Source organism: Mauremys reevesii, linkage group 4, assembly GCF_016161935.1.
Source record: "Mauremys reevesii isolate NIE-2019 linkage group 4, ASM1616193v1, whole genome shotgun sequence".
Classification (NCBI taxonomy): Eukaryota; Metazoa; Chordata; order Testudines; family Geoemydidae; genus Mauremys; species Mauremys reevesii.
The window spans coordinates 12,101,963-12,119,750 of NC_052626.1; the positions used below are offsets into that span (position 1 = coordinate 12,101,963).

The 17,788-nt window shown below is 39.6% G+C and overlaps 1 protein-coding gene across 9 annotated transcripts in view; it reads left to right on the plus strand.

Annotated features, from left to right (window-relative positions):
• The window catches only part of KIAA0586 (KIAA0586 ortholog), a 126,610-nt gene that overhangs the window by 31,787 nt on the left and 77,035 nt on the right, over nt 1-17,788 (plus strand). For all 9 annotated transcript variants that reach the window (XM_039536194.1, XM_039536193.1, XM_039536195.1 and 6 more), the window contains 6 exons: nt 337-563; nt 4,490-4,562; nt 4,881-5,141; nt 5,813-5,987; nt 13,628-13,816; nt 14,862-15,049. In XM_039536194.1, coding sequence (XP_039392128.1) covers nt 337-563; nt 4,490-4,562; nt 4,881-5,141; nt 5,813-5,987; nt 13,628-13,816; nt 14,862-15,049 — 1,113 coding nt within the window. The remainder of the gene's footprint in view (nt 1-336; nt 564-4,489; nt 4,563-4,880; nt 5,142-5,812; nt 5,988-13,627; nt 13,817-14,861; nt 15,050-17,788) is intronic.

Below are 17,788 nucleotides of genomic sequence, written 5' to 3' on the forward strand. Positions count from 1 at the left end.
TTGTTGTACAGAGAGATTAACATGTGATTTCTACTCCTTACATTTAATAGTTTCATCTTTTTCACATGCTATATTGCTTTCCTATTTTATCAGCATTGTGCCTCAGATATGGTATAGTATACTTTAATGTTTGACAAGTTTCAGATCTCCTTCCATTAGTTTGCAAGACACTGATCTCTCTTTAGTTTAGGTTTAAAGTCAATGGCAGTTGCTGTCCACCTTATTAGATTGGGCCTTAGAATTGATGATAGATCAACAGTAGATCAGATTAATGTACTCTGTTTAGAAAAATGATTTAGTATGTTAATAATAATAATTGTTTTCCTTAAATTTTAGCCAACAAACCCTGTTGTTGCACCTAGTCTTGCTGAATGTCATCAGGTCTCCAAGCCATCTATTCTTCAGACAGTTAAAGCACCAAAATCCGTGTTGAAGGATGCTGAAAGGATTTTAAGAGGAGTACAAAACAATAAAAAAGTCCTTGAAGAAAATTTGGAAGCCATTATTCGTGCAAAAGATGGAGATGCCATGTATACCTTTATTAATGCTTTGACTACAAACAGGTGGGAATTTCATTTAATCTTCCATGCTGCTACCCACGCTACTCTACTCTACTCAGAGTACTAGTTAAAAAATATCGAACTGGTTTAGAGCAGAAGTGAAGGCAGCTATATCGAAAAAAGGGGAAGTTGATAGTAATGAATATAAATCAGAAGCTAGGATTGTAGAAAATTGATAAGGGAGTGTAGGGAGCCAGGGTGGCTTCCCTCCGAGCCGGAGGGTAAACAGCCACTCTCTCAACCTGAGTGGGCGGGGCCAGGCCAAGCTTGGTCCGCCCCCCAGAAGGGGAGGGGTGGAACAGGAAGTACAAAGGGCGGGGCCCTTAGCTCAGTGAGAGCAGCACCAGGGAGGGAGGCAGATGCAGACTGCACGCTGCTCCCTTCAGACCTTGCTGCCACCCCAGGGGAGGCCCTGGACCAGGGAAAACCTGAGCTGGAGGAAGGACGGGGCTCACCAGGACTGCCTGCCGCCGAGTACCCCGAGGAACTGGAAGAGCCTGAGCCGGGGGGAGAGCTTGAGCTTCCAGCAGCGGTCTACCTGGGTGAACTGGAGGAAATGGGTCCCGACAGTGCTACAGGCTCTTGCCGGCGCTCCCCTGCTTGAGGGGCGCGCTACTGACTCTTGCCGGCGCTCCCCTGCTTGAGGGGCGCGCTACTGACTCTTGCCGGCGCTCCCCTGCTTGAGGGGCGCGCTACTGACTCTTGCCGGCGCTCCCCTGCTTGAGGGGCGCTACAGACTCTTGCCGGCGCTCCCCTGCTTGAGGGGCGCGCTACAGACTCTTGCCGGCGCTCCCCTGCTTGAGGGGCGCGCTACTGACTCTTGCCGGCGCTCCCCTGACTGAGGGGCGCGCTACTGACTCTTGCCGGCGCTCCCCTGACTGAGGGGCGCGCTACTGACTCTTGCCGGCGCTCCCCTGACTGAGGGGCGCGCCACAGACGTTCACCGGTGTTCCCCCGGCCACTGATTCTCCGAGACCGGGCGGGGCTCAAGCCGGCCAGGGAAAGAGTAGCTCACCATCGCCCCTAGCGGTGGTAAGCCAGGCGACGCAACTTACAGGGAGGCAAAGGGACATCTGTGGCCACCAGAGTTCAGGAAAATAAGGAGGTTAAATGTACAAGGGGGAAAAAATGCCAGCAATGACATTAGTCCACAACTAAATGGAAATGATAGAATTAGGAGTAATAATGCAAAAAAGATAGAAGTGTTTTGTGTCAGGATCCCTGGGGTGCAGCCTGGGACTGTGGGACCGCTACGCCCCCTTAACTCTCTCCTGCCTGGGCGCTCTCTCTCAGTGCTTTGCTGGTGATAAGCAGCAAACTTCTCCAGGCCCTATTATCACTCAGCATAACAACATATGGAGCCCCACACCCAGCTAGATTGCATGAATGCTCCCAATGCCACTCATGAATCACACAGAGAAAGGTACCAGCCAAATCCCCCCAGCTCCCAGCACTGTACCCCAGGAATATACCATCTTGCACTGCTCATCAAATTTATCAATTGGTTCTCCACTTCATCAATGGAAAGTGGATATACACTGGCCTTTGCAAACCTGAGCAGATTTACCACACACTTCAGGCAAACTCACTGGTAGAGATAAACATTAAAACTAATTTACTGGCTACAAAAGAGAGATTGTAAGTGTTTATAAGTGATAGGCAAAAAGTCAGAGTGGGTTACCAAAATAAAATAAAATATAAACATGCAGTCTAAACTCTCAACCCTATTAGATTGGGCAACATCTAGATTAAGCAATTTTTCTCACCCCACTCAATATTGCCGTTCATAGTACACAGGTATCGCCCTTGAAACCTGGGCCAGTCCCCTCTGTTGGAGTCTTCAGAGTGTCCTTGTTGCTTGCAGTATAGGTGGGGGAAGGAGAAAGGCCAACCATGAGGCCCCTGAGTTCTGTTTTATACCCTCAGTCCATGTGCCTGGAGAACACAAGTCCAGGCATGTCTGGTGGGCATTGCTGAGTCTCCAGGCAAGGTTGAGCAATTCCTCTGGTGTGACCTTATGCAGGCGAGTCATTGAATTGTAGTTCCCTTGCTGGACAATGGCTGTTTAATGGTTGTTTGACTCCTGCCTGGGCGTTGGTTACTTTCCTTGGCATTGTCTCTGGAGAGCTAGTATCTGGGTTTTTTCCAAACTCTCAGCATATTTTAGTGACAGCCATATAGCACAAGTCTCATAACTTCATGCGCATTAATTATATACGTGTTAAGATAGAACAGTGACTTTCAGCACCTTTCCCCTGATACTTCAGATGACCTGCTTTATATACAATATCACAATTATATACAAATGAGGAATATGGGGGTTACAGGACGCTCTCCCAAGGTATAGAATGTCACATGTTCAATAAATACTTGTTCTGTATTTGGGAAAAACAGATGACGTTATCATATAATATGATGATGGCAACACTCTTTGTATTCGTATCCTGAAAGGATGTTAAACAGCAGCTACTGAAGTTAGACATTTTAAAATCAGAAATCCAGATAACTTGCATCGAAGAGTTTTAAAGGAGCTCGCTGAGGAGCTCACTGGACTGCTAATGTTGATTTTCTGCAAGTCTTGGATCACTGGGGAAGTTCCAGAAGACTGGAAGAAAGCTAATGTAGTGGTGATATTTTAAAAGGCTAAGAAGGATGATTCTTTTAATGATAGGCATTCTGAGGTTAACCCTAGGCAAGATAATATAGTGTCTGATACAGGACATTAATAAAGAATTAAAGGAGGACGATAAAATTAATGACAATCAACATGGGTTTATGGAAAGTAGATCCTGTCAAACTAACTTGATGTATATTTTTGATGAGATTACAAGTTTGGTTGATAAAGATAATAATGTTGATGTAATATACTTAGAAATCTGTAAGGCATTTGACTCGGTACGGGATGACATTTTGATTATTAAAAACTGTCCTTAACTTCATGTTTCATATGATACTAGTAAAGAAAGTCAGACTGTCTCCAGAACAGCCATGGTTTAAACATTTGTCTGATTGCTTTTGTTATTGTTACTCCTTGTAGCAGGCTCACAATTTCAAGGTCCTGTTGGGGCTCATTCAGTCAATATATGTCTAAAACTGTAGCCAGCCTCTCTGCAGATAGTACAATGACATGCACCAGTATAACAACCCAGGTATATTTATTTTCTGTTCAGATTAGCAAAGCTGCCATAGAGAATACTCTGCATGCTTTCTCAATGCACTATTGCTTGCTCTCGTCTTGTGACATGAATCTGATTTTGACCATTACAGAACCTGTTTCCATGTTGTGAGCACCCAATCTTTCTCATACCTTTGGTTTTTTTTAGGATGTCTCTATAGCTTCTGTTCTAGATATTTTGTCAGTTGCTTAAATAAAATTATATATGAAAAATATATTTTGGTGGTAATTAAACTTTCATCTCTTTGCTGTCTTGAATGAAACTAGTCTTCCTTTTGTAAAGATTTTCTGGAAATGGGAATCCATAATAATTCCTTTTTGGAGAAAAAGACTTCCCTGTCTTTAAATACTCATCTGCTCACTCTCCCCCACCAAATTGGGAATATGTTTTTCATTCTCTCTTGCTTTTCACCTTTTGTTCAAAAAAGAAACATAGGAGGCAATAGGGACTGCTATAGCATCTCATTAGAGTAAATGCATGGCACCTACTTGTGAGGCAGATTAATGGTGCTAGGGCATAGAAATATGGGAGCTTCCAACAATGATATACTAGAAGCACAGGTGCAGGCATGGGAAAGTAGTATGAATACGTTCAATATCTTCCAAGATCAAGAATTGTAGGTAAGTTAATAATCTTATTTTCCCTGTGCTTTTTAAAGCCTCCCTCAGAACAGGTCACTACATTCTCAGGAACTAACTCATCACAGTTTGAGAATCATTGACCTAACATAGCTCTTTCTTCTTTGTGTTTCAGACATGTAATGGAGGAGATTCGTATCAGAAAGACGGTAGATGAGTGGATTAAAGCAATCAGTGTGGAAATTCAGGTATGGCTGGAAGAAAATGTTTGAGTTAGTTTCTCTCATTGTAAGACACTCTCGTGGTTTTTTAAAATGTAGACTGTTGTTAAATATTTTCACTCTCAATATGAAAACATCAGGAGACTATTAGGCCAATTTGTAGCTCAACAACAAAATGTCCACACCTATTTTAAAACTTGTTCAGCTTAATGAAAGTCAGTACATCACAGTTACTGTTTAACATGAAAAACAAACCATTTGTCAGAACTTCAAAGTTGCCCCCAGCCTTTCCTGATAGACTTAAACATAAAATCTCGTTTGACAATGTTTCCATTTGATCTTTAGGCAGAAATGGCAAAAAATGATTATGAACAAACACAATATAATAAAAAAGATCCAAAGACTCTATGGATCAAGAGAACACAGAACACCAGGGATATGAAGACCAACAAAGAAATTAAAGCAAAAACTCAAGGATCCTTAACAAAGAAGTATTTATCGGCTGCTAAGCCGTCTCAGAAGCAGTCAGAGGATAACTTTAGAAGACAGAGCTTGAGAAGTTACTCAGTTTCTGAAACTTTGCTGAAGAAAGAAGGAAGGGCAGAGGTAAAGGGTTTTGTTTGTTATTTGTAGTTCCTTCTGGTAATGATTGCCCTACTTCAGTTTCCAGGAGAGAACTGAATTGGAACTGTCAGTGTCCTGCTTTATGATTGACAGTAATTAAAATGTTCACATGTAAGGCAAATATTCCTCTACATACAGTGCTAGTTGGGTAGTATCTGGAATACTGCACATTTAATTCTGGACAATTATGCTATAAGGCACAGAATTTGTAGGGTTTGTTTAAAGGGTTGTTTGAGCGTGCATTACTTCATATATAATTAATATTACCATAAATGCAAATTTAAAATAAAATGGCTCCCTCCTTTAGGTTTCCATTGTGAGGACTGACTTTATTTTTATGCTTGAAGAATACAGCGTTTATTGGCGCTTAATAAATAATATGTAACAGGGTATAAAAAGGTATAGTTGATTGTATACTTGATACTGATTTATGCAAAAGTTGTTATGCATAATGACAACTAATTTATCAAATTACATAGGAAGTAAAAAAAAAATGCCAAGATTTACAGTTCATCTAACACTGTTTCATTTCTGTATCTTATTTGTCCATAATACATCACAAAATATAAAACTGCTGGAAAAAATGTGTAGCAATAATTCTCCATATGTGAAGAACTAAATGTGTAATTTAGAAATGGCTTTTTTTTGTGCAGGGACCTCTGAAAGCAAGTGCTGTGGTACAGAATGAAGAGTATCTGTCCCAGGTATATGGGAAACCAATTTACCAGGGCCACCGCAGCACACTTAAAAAAGCGCCATATCTCAGGTTCAACTCTCCTTCTCCGAAATCCAAACCTCAAAGACCAAAAGTTATAGAGTGTGTTAGGGGTAAGTAATCCTTTGACATAAATGTTTAAATTATAAACAGGTGTGTCTGTCGTCACTTCCCATTAGGTGCTTACTTTCAGGTTTTTCTTTTCAAATTCCTTACAGCAGATTCAGTTGCGTGTTTACAACGGGCACACTCTTCAAGTTAAGCTTTAATGGGTTGTGATAACTTTTTTCCTCTCGTTATTTGAGAGAGAACCTTTCTGAAATGCATCCCCGGTACATGTTGTAAAATCAACAAAGTTATATTACAGGCATAGTTATGATATTCATACTTGTAATGGAAATTCGTCTTCAGGCTTCTGCTTATAGTCTCTCTTCTTAATATGCATGTAATGCTCTGAAGGTGGTTTTTTGTTTTGTTTTTGTTACTCTATCAAACTTTAGATCCCATCTCTTTCAAAACTGTCATTTTTTATGAGAGATTAGCAATCTATGATCAATTCAATATATGCTTTTACTGTGTTTTAAGAAATATATAGTTGAATTATTACACTTGTCATATCTCCATAGTTAGTGTTGCATTTAAAATGGGGTTTACAGTGTAGCAAATATGTGTTTTTCTATACATGTAGGTGGCCTTTAAGTGTGAAATCATAGAACTAGAGAAGGGACCTCGAGAGGTCATCTAGTCCAGTCCCCTGCGCTCTTGGCAGGACTAAGTATTGTCTAGAAGTCTAGACCATCCCTGACAGGTGTTTGTCTAACCTGCTCTTAAAAATCTCCAATAGTGGTGATCCACAACCTCCCTAGGCAATTTATTCCAGTGCTTAACCACCCTGACAGTTAGGAAGTTTTTCCTAATGTCCAACCTAAACCTCCCTTGCTGCAATTTAAGCCCATTGCTTCTTGTCCTATCCTCAGAGGTTAAGAAAAACAATTTTTCTCCCTCCTCCTTGTAACAACCTTTTACGTACTTGAAAACTATTATCATGTCTCCTCTCAGTCTTCTCTTTTCCAGACTAAACAAACCCAATTTTTTCAATCTTCACTCATAGGGCGTGTTTTCTAAACCTTTAATCATTTTTGTCACTCTTCTCTGGACTCTCTCCAATTTGTACCCATCCTTCCTGAAATGTGGTGCCCAGAACTGGACACAAGACTCCAGAAGATGCCTAATCAGTGCAGAATAGAGTGGAAGAATTACTTCTCGTGTCTTGCTTACAACACTTCTGTTAATACATCTCAGAATGATGTTTGCTTTTTTTGCAACAGTGTTGCACTGTTGACTTATTTAGCTTGTGGTCCACTATGACCCCCACATCCCTTTCTGCAGTACTCCTTCTTAGGCAGTCATTTCCCATTTTGTATGTATGCAACTGATTGTTCCTTCCTAAATGGAGTACTTTGCATTTGTCCTTATTTAATTTCATCCTATTTACTTCAGACCATTTCTACAGTTTGTCCAGATCATTTTGAATTTTAATCCTATCCCCTAAAGCACTTGCACCCCCTTCGAGCTTGGATCGTCCGCAAACTTAGGTGTACTCTATATGCCATTATCTAAATCATTGATGAAGATATTGAACAGAACCGGACCCAGAATTGATCCCTGCGGACCTCACTTGTTATGCCCTTCCAGCATGACTGTGACCCACTGATAACTACTCTCTGGGAATGGTTTTCCAACCAGTTTTGCACCCACCTTATATTAGTTCCATCTAGGTTGCATTTCACTAGTTTGTTTATGAGACGGTCATGCGAGACAGTATCCAAGCTTTGTTAAAGTCAAGATAGACCACATCTGCCCTTATCCACAAGACTTGTTATCCTGTCAAAGAAAGCTGTCGGGTTGGTTTGACATGATTTTTTTTTTTTTTTGACAAATCCATGCTGTTACTTATCACCTTATTATCTTCTAAATGTTTGCAAATTGATTGCTTAATTACTTGCTGCATTATCTTTCCGGTACAGAAGTTAAGCTGACTGGTCTGTAATTCTCTGGGTTGTCCTTATTTCCCTTTTTATAGATTGGCACTATATTTGCCTTTTTCCAGTCTTCTGTAATCTCTCCCATCTTCCATGATTTTTCAACAATAATTGCTAATGGCTCAGATATCTCCTCAGTTAGGTCCTTGAGTATTCTAAAATGCATTTCATCAGGCCCTGGTGACTTGAAGACATCTAATTTGTCCAAGTAATTTTTAACTTGTTTTTTCCCTATTTTAGCCTTTTAGCCTATGTTAGTTGTCCAATCACCACCAACCTTCTTGGTGAAAACCAAAACAAAGAAATCATTAAGCACCTCTGCCATTTCCACATTTTCTGTTATTCTCCCCCCCCCTTGAGTAACGGGCCTTCCTTATCCTTAGTCTTCCTCTAGCTTCTACAGTATTTGTAGAATGTTTTGTTGTTACCTTTCATGTCTCTAGCTAGTTTGATCTTGTTTGATCTCTCACATAGTTTTAGTTCTTATGCCCTTTGAAATGTCTATGTGGTTTGTGTTTGACATCTTTTCCTTTCTACATTAAAATGTTTGAAGTTGTTGCTGAAATTTCTGTGGCAATCAAGCTTTTTAAATCAGCTGGTTACTTCTAAAAAACATTCTCATTTCACAAAAGCTTTCAGAGAGATGAATCCTGATCTGATCTGGTCCGAGGACTAACTTTTACGATTATGGGTAGGATTAACTTTTGCCATTATTCTTCATAACTTAAAGTTTTCCTTTAGCAAAACCTGGGGACTGTGTTCCCTCAAAGAAACTCATAAAGAATTGCCCTCTGTCAAAATGGTTGCTATCTCCCATTGTTCTTAATACAACTGAAGCTATTGGAGATCTGTTTTTGTATAGTCTGTACAGGAGGAAGTTTAGCAAATATGGCCACCCCCCTGAATCATTCCCTGTGAAAGTGACACTAAGCTGGCCTTTAAGGTTTGAGGAGGCAGAGGGGGTCACTGGGAGAATCCAGAAACAAGGGGAGTCTGAGAAGCAAGAAGGAAACCTAGGAGAGTTGGAGGGCAATAGGATGTGCAGAAGGGGAAAAAAGGGGACGTGTAGCGGACATGTAGGGGAATGTAGGAGGAAGCCAGAGAAATAGGAGAGGAAGTGGGGAAGAATATGAAGAGTAGGAAGCCGGGAGAGCAAGCATAAGGAGGAGTATAGAAGACAAGACACTATGGGAGACTGGAGGGAGAATGTGAGTTACCAAATGATTACATTAACTTCTCTCAATGTCAATGTGTGGATATTCAATGTGGTGAAGGTAGTGTGCAAAAGGGAACGCTGATGTGATTGGAAGAAATGGTTAGGGTGCTGAGGCAGTTAAAGGCTAAAGTGTATGATGTGTTGCATACATGATTGAGGTAGGGATAAAGTGCATATCTGGGGGTGGAAGAGTAGAGTACATATGATTAGTTGTTTTAACATTTCATTTATTTGCTTTTGTGGCTTGTTGTCAAGGTGGGTTGCATAGAAACCATCTCTGTTTCGTAACAGAGCTTTTTGTGTATTAACTACAGTGAGTGTTGTCAATGTGCCATATGCCGTATAAACAGAGATTGACTGGCTGAAGATGGTTAATTCTGACACTTTTTTTTTTTTAAGCAAAAACAGATCAGTTTAGGAAAAAGGTCAGACTGTGTTTTAAATGTCACATGGTAATTATGATTAACAGTTTAGTGGATCAAAGAGTAGTAATGACTTGTTGTGACAGGGTCCCTGGGGTGCAACCTGGACTGTGGGACTGCTGAGCCCTCTGTCCCACCTACCTGGTGTAATAAAAGTATCATAAAATAATGGAGTTATCCTGTAGTTGGAACTCTGTGCAAGTTACACTGATCTCTCTGTATCTTGATAATAAATAAACTAAGACATGTTTATTTTCACTTTAGGGGAAGAAGGTGGGAATATACTGTGTCATTTCATGAGCATTTACTGTAAATAGAGCTTCCATAGAGTTAATCTAGTCCTAAGCTTTCCAGCTGAGCTAGGATGGCACTTGACTGGTACTTAAAATACCTAATTTTATTATCCGTCTTTGCCAGAGACTTCTTGGGTTGACCTTAGGCAAGTTGCTTAAATCTTCTGTGCTTCAATTCCTTGTTAGTAAAATGGATGAAATAATACTTTCCAATAGGTATTGGGAATAATTTGTTCATGTTTTTGTGAGGTGCTGATATACTAGTGATAGACTAGATACTTGTAGACTGTTATCAAGTGACCCTTTACCTTTCTCTTTGTTAAGCTAAATAGATTGAACTCTTGAGTCTATCATTATAAGGCATGTTTTCTAATCACTTCAATCATTCTTGTGGCTGTTCTCTGAGCGCTGTCCAATTTATCAACATCCTTTTTGATTCCCGCTCCTGGAGATTGCATACCATGTTACATAGACCACAGAACCATTGAAAGTAGTTAGCCTCATGGTTGATTGTCAAGAAAATCTAATTTTATTAAAGTGACTCCCCTTCACTAGTAGCATATTTGGGTCATATTAAATTTAGTGTTACAACAAGGATTCTCCTAGTTAAGGCTGAAATGGACATTTTTAGATGGTCTTTTCAGTCATTTATAACTTGCTCAACAGTTTTCCTTTGCAACTAAACTTCCATGAATAATGCTTGATATCAGTGCAAGAATTCTCCTAGGAAGTTGCGGGTAGAGAAATCCATCTATTCCTGGGTAATCTGAGTGTGTGAAGAAGGTTTTTTGTTTTTTTTTAAAGAACAATTTTTTTGTGCTTGGATAATTGTAACTGAAAAAGATCTTAATTTTTAAATGCATCATGTTTTATACGTATGTTTAATCAAAAATCCAGTGTCTGCTAAATTTGAATGATTTTTTTTCTTTTCAAGAGAAAGAAATAGTTAAAAGCACTTGAAAATCATGTTCAGAGAATGTACCAAGAAATTCAGATTGCTCTGTATGTCTGCTCAGTCCTAATTGTTATTTACCACTCTGCCAGTCTTTGTGTCATTGCAAATATTTATCATCAGTGATTTTATATGCTCTTCTGGATCGTCAATGAAAATGTTTAATAGGATTGGGCCTGCTTCCTATTCTTGTGGAACCCACTAGGAACCTCCCCAATTTGAGGATGTTTCCTCATTGACAACTAATTTTTGAGATCTGTCAGTTAGCCACTTCTTAATCCATTTAATGTGTGGTTTATTGTTATTGTATAGTGCTATTTTTTTAATATTGGAGTGAATCTAGAGTAACTTAAGTTCATTAATTATCCTGGATTTACCCTAGTATCATTGAGAGCAGAATTTCTCCCTTAAATCATAAAGAGTATACATATCTGTAGATTATTATTTAGCGTGGTCAGGCTAGTGTTGCTATGTGAGAACATAAGAATGGCCATACTGGGGCAGACCAATGGTCCATCTAGCCCCACTATCCTGCCTTACAAAAGGGGACAGGGCCAAGTGCGTCAGAGGGAATGAAGAGAACAGGGCAATTATTGTGTGATCCATCCCCTGCTGTCCAGTCCCAGCTTCTGGCAGAACCTTATCTGTGTTTAAATTCTCAGGTTTAATGTGGCATAATATACACTTTTTCCATAGAATGTATATGGCATAGGAAGCTTTATGTATGCACAGCAAGAAATACAGTATTCAATATATGTTCCACTCTGCTTGATGCTTAGATGTTGTTAAATAGGGTTAGTTTTTGTGAATACATTTTCAAAGCTGGATTGGCAAATCAGTTTTCCCATGTTGATGTTGTGTCTGTATTTATGAGTGGGAAGTTTTCACAGTTTGTCCTGCTGCAGTGGTTGAAAAAGGTGAGTACTAACCTCCAGATGGACAGTTAAGAAGCAAGATACAAATCCCAAATTGGTGGTGAGCTCTGTACTTAGATTTCATCAGTCAAGTATCTAGTGTAAACGCCTCAGACACTATATAACATTCTTAACATTGAGTCACAGAGTCCCCTTGGGTGCTCCAGTCTATCTAGTCACCTAGGCAAGCCTGCCTTTGTGATAGATGTTCCTTTACACCAAAAATCACAATAATATTTAGGGTACACCAAGTCCGAAAGGACCAGTCACTTGGCCCAGGTCAGGTGCACCTTAGCTCTTACACCAAAGACAACATTCGTAGCCAATCCTATAATATACTATCAAAAGATTTATTAACTAGGAAAAGGAAATGAGAGAGTTATTTAGAAGATTAAAGTAGGTAAACAAGTGAGTCACTCTTAATTTTGAAAAAGTAATAGAAACTTCTAAACAAGCACTATATGTCTTTTAGGGCTAATCCATGCCAAGCATTGGCAATCTTTTGCTTATGCTTGGTAATCCTTGCTCCTCAGTGTCCAAGCAGCATAAAAGATACGGGTATGTCTACACATACAGTGCTGCAATGGCACAGCTGCACTACACCAACAGGAGAGCCTCTCTTGTCAATGTAGGTACTCCACCTCCCCAAGAGGTGGTAATTATGTAGATGGAAGAAGCCCTCCCATTGACTTAGTGCTGTCTACACTGGGCGTTAGATCGGTATAACTATGTTGCTCAGCGGAGTGGATTTTCCATACCCCTGAGCAATGTAGTTACGCTGACATAAGTTGGTAGTGCAGACCAAGCTACAGTTCCTCCTTGTTAGGGCTTTTTATTCCTTTTCCCCTTTTGCTTCGAGTTACAAATTCAGCTGTTCGGAGGAATTCAGTGCATCTCCTCTGCATGGGGTCTGGGAAAGCAATTCTGATGTTCCACAATGTTTAGTTTGGTGTTGATGGATTTTCTTTTTGTTGGGCAAAATATAACACCTATTGGGAACTAGTATTTTACACTTGTTAATGCTTCTCTCCTGTCTGGTGACTTACAATGGAAGAAAAGCACTTAAATATTACCCTATAACATGGCATACAGGTATTATAAGTGAGATTAATACATGCAGCAACTTAAAAGCATTTCATAAAGTCTAAACACTAAACACATTTTTGTAACTCATACCTATTTTAACAGTATTAACACAGAGATGAGCCACACTGGTTCCAGCTATATATTTGTAAGTGTTCAGTGAGGCCTAGGGGCCTTGGCATGTGCTGCCAGCATCAGTTTGTAGTTCATTGGATTATAAAGCCAGCAACGTATGGTATACACGGGTCATTTCTTGTTCTAATCAATCTTAGGCATTTTATGTTTGTGATTGATTTTCAGTCAATGTCAGAGATAGTTTCTACTTAAATTAAGATTTTTTTTGTTACATGTTATTTAAATGGAAGGAGAGCTGCTTTCTTTAACTAAATATAGGGTTGTATATAGAATTTCCTTTATTCCTTGTGGTGTTTCACCCTATATTTACTTTTCTCTCTCTTTCATAAAATCCTTAAAGGTCAACCTACTGTCTTTCAATAGCAGTTTCAGTTCTCTGATCACTTGGTTTGAGTGCTGTGTAAAATAAAAAACAGAAGAAAATTCATTGGCAGGAGGGATGCCATAAAACGGGTATTTTTGATGGGGGAAGTTGTGAGTTTGGTGTATTTTGTCAGTATTGAGGAATATAATGTATTCATCACTTGCAATGTTTTTTATTTATTAGAACAATGACTGGTCATACCTTCTCTGTTGTTAAAGCATTTATACATAGTTATTGCAATCAAACAGTTTGTATTACATAAGCTTATACTAGTATATGACATCATATGAATGCATGTGAGAGAGGTATAATTTAGTTGATTCTCATTGCAGGTACTAAGGTAAAGTCAGCAAGAACACAAACCAACTCTTGCACACAGAAAGTAATAATCAGTCCTAAGAGGCAGTGTCCACTTTCTGCACCCCTTAAAGAAAGCCAGTATCTGTTCAGCCCCAGCAGAGAAATGCCTGACTTGTCCGGTCCACTTGAAGGCCATCTAATTCCTATGGCTATTCCATTAGGTAAGAACAACCAAAAACCTAATGAGTTGTATGGGCCAGATTCGTCCCAGCTGCTTCTGAGAGAAGCATCTCTTATCTCTCTGTATAATTTGGGGAGCAGTGTTAAACTCTGGTGGGACTCCATAGAAGCTACACTAGCAGAGGCTGCAGCGGGAATCTGTGTATCCTCTGGTTCTTCTAGCCAGGCCCACTCCTAGCCAGCACCACTCACACCTTGTGCTGCCTGTTTGAGGACCTCCTGGTAGAGGAGAGATTGCTGGCATTTTGCACTGCAGCAGCCTCCTTACTCTTCCCGTCACTGAGGCTCTGACCTTGTTTCTACAGGAGAAGCCATTGTTAATCAGAGAATGAATTCCAGGCCCTGGAATTTAGTCTGCATGACAGAGCGTAGATATAAATTGATCATTTCTGCCCAACAGTTTGAATAATATTGTCCCAAGTTGATTATAGCCCATTGATCACCACTGAGATAGTCTCCTCTTGAGAGCAGATATAGTCTGAGTCCTGTTGGTATATAGACAGAGGTTAATATTAAGCTGACACCTAAAGATAATAAATATACAAAAAAGAGCGGCTGCAGTCAAAGCTCGAAGGATGTTATAATCTGAATCATATCTTGACTAACTGGCCCACTAGTTCCAGATAGGAGGAGGCAGGGAGAGACTGTGTAATGTAGGTATTGATTTTATATAGCCCATATCCTGTAGGTCAAAGAACAAAAATGTCTGTCTGTTATGATGACCCAAGTTTTTGAGTAGCACAGGTGATTGCAGTTGTTGTTTTTATAACACTAGATGGCACTGTAGTCAATTGAACTACTACAAAACAATTGGGAAAATCCTCAGGTATCTAGGCTTAAAAAATTAATACGATAAAATGCATAAAAATTTAAATTTAACTGATAAGACACCAGATTTTGACCAGTGAGGAAGAAAATTAATCTGATTTTTATAAAATTCACAAAAATGTTCTGAATTAAATTAACTTTTATTCTGTTTAATCGATAAATTAAAGGTTTTTATGTTTCTTAACCAACTGTCTTTAGGTCAAACGCAAATTAATGGCATCTCACCACAGCCTGCTGGAGTCATTATAGGTAAACCACACCCTGTTACAGTGACCACCTCTGTTCTTCCAGCTCCTCCAAAACCACAACCTAAGCTAAAGAAACCCAACATAGCAGTAATAGAGATGAGATCAGAAAAAAAGGACCCTCCTAAACTCACTGTGCAGGTATGAAGCAAGCACAACTGCTGTACTTATTAATATTTGCTAAAGATTGTTCGTGTTCAAGGACAAGGTAGGCCCATTACTCAGTGAAGACGGGAAAGACAATAACAGAAAATGTGGAAATAGCGGAAGCACAAAATGCCTTTTTTGTTTCAGTTTTCACCAAAAAGGTCAGTAGCGATTGAAGAACTAACATAGTGAATACCAGTGAAAATGAGGTAGGATCTGAGGCTAAAATAGGTGAAGAACAAGTTAAAAATTACTTAGACAGTTAGATGTCTTCAAGTCACCAGGGCCTGATGAAATACATCCTAGAATACTCGAGCTGACTGAGGAGATATCTGAGTAGGGTGACAAGATGTCCCGATTTTATAGGGACAGTCCCGATATTTGGGGTTTTGTGTTATATAGGCTCCTATTACCCCCTACCCCCATCCCAATTTTTCACACTTGTCAGCCTTATCTGAGCGATTAGCAAATATCTTTGAAACTCATGGAAGATTAGAGAGATTTCAGAGCCTGGGAGTAGGGCAAATATCGTGCCAATCTATAAAAAGGAGAATAAGGACAACCTGGGGAATTACAGACCAATGAGGGGGAAAAAACCCTAACTAGCTTCAAGACTGAGCTTGATAAGTTTATGGAGGGGATGGTATGATAAGACTGCCTACAGGACTGCTAGCAGGGAATATGTCCAACGGCCAGTGATGGGACACTAGATGTGGAGGGCTTTGAGTTACTACAGAGAATTCTTTCCCAGGTGTCTGGCTGGTAGGTCTTGCCCACATGCTCAGGGTCTAACTGAATGCCATATTTGGAGTCGGGAAGGAATTTTCCCCTGGGTCAGATTGGCAGGAACCCTGTTGGGTTTTCAACTTCCTCTGCAGCATGGGGCACGGGTCACTTGCAAGTTTAATGAGGACTTTAGTACCCAGCCAGATGTTATCAGTGGTTCACAGTCAATCTGTCAGGGCATTTCAAGTGGAGTCCCACAGGGATTGGTTCTCGGTCCAGTTTTGTTCAATATCTTCATAAATGATTTAGATAAAGGCATAGAGAGTACACTTGTAAAGTGTGTGGATGTACCAAGCTGGGAGGGGTTACCAGTGCGTTGGAGTATAGGATTAAAATTCAAAATGATCTAGATAAACTGGAGAAATGGTCTGAAGTATATAGGATGAAATTAAGTAAGGACAAAGTCAAAGTACTCCATTTAAGAAGGAACAATCACACACATAGGAAGGAATCTGGGGGTTGTAGTGGATCACAAGCTGAATATGAGTGAACAGTGTAACACTGTTGCCAAAAAGCAAACATCATTCTGGGATGTGTTAGCAGGAGTGTTGTAAGCAAGACACAAGAAATAGTTCTTCTACTCTACACTGTGCTGATAAGGCCTCAATGGTGTGTTGTGTCCAATTCTGGGTGCCACGTTTCAGGAACGATGTGGGCAAATTGGAGAAAGTCCAGAGGAAAAACACGATTAAAGGTCTAGAAAACATGACCTATGAGGAAAGATTTTAAAAATGAGAACATTGAGAGGGGACATGATAACAGTTTTCAAATACATAAAAGGTTGTTACAAGGAGGATAGGACAAGAAGCAATGGGCTTAAATTGCAGCAAGGGAGGTTTAGGTTGAACGTTAGGGAATAGGGCAAAGATTGTGCCAATCTATAAAAAGGAGAATAAAAACTTCCTAACTGTCAGGGTAGTTAAGCACTGAAACAAATTGCCCAGGGAGGTTGTGGAATCTCTGTCATCAGAGGTTTTTAAGAACAAGTTAGACAAACAGCAGTCAGGAATGGTCTAGTTAATACTTAGTCTTACCTTGAGTGCAGGGGACTGGACTAGATGGACTATTGTGGTCTTTTCCAGTCCTACAGTTCTGTTATTCTATGTGAATGATTGGGCATTGGTGGATGCCTTTTCTCTTAATGTTAACACCACATGGTGTAGTGTAAACCAAAAATCAGTCATCCTGTGCTTAATTGTTTTGAATTATTTTACAATCATTTTTATTATTTAACCAGAATAGAGTTGTTTGGAAAAAGAACATATCTGCAAGTATATTCCTTGTGTCAAGGGAGACTTTCATGCTGGAGAAAACTCAAAAATGAGAGTTTAATTAATTTAAAACAATTTACTTGGCTGAACGCTTTGCCATTTAAAATTTTTGTTTAAATATGAGTTTCCTTGCAACTCAGTTTCCCTTCAGACCAGTCAACTGCTGAAGTTCTGATCCCATGTTTGTGATGAGAGTCTGTTGTCATGGAAATGGAAGTGAATGTTTTATCAAAAATTCAGTATTCTGTGTTCATTGGAGAATCAAACTGAAGCAGAAGATATGCTGTCAGTATTCCCCCTCTCTCCCCTAGCCCCTTTACATATAACTATTTTTGAATAATAGAAGAAGTAAGAGATTTAAATAAAAAATCCCATATAGAACATGTAGTCCATCCCTCTGCCAGTGCACTACTTTTCTCATCAACACACTTTTTTGGTAGTGCTTTGTCCAGTTGTTTTAAATGTTCCAAGTGATGAGGCTTTTGTCAAAGATTTAAACTAGTACTTGCGTTTCTTTTGATGCATTTGTGTACCTGTTAAAAAAATCTTTGTCACTGCAAAGAACGTAATCACTCTAATTTTTCTTCTAACTGTATTGTACAAAGATTGGACATCTATTACAATGTGTCTATTACAAAATTAATAGTTACTGCTTATTACTTAGAAGTACACTTAA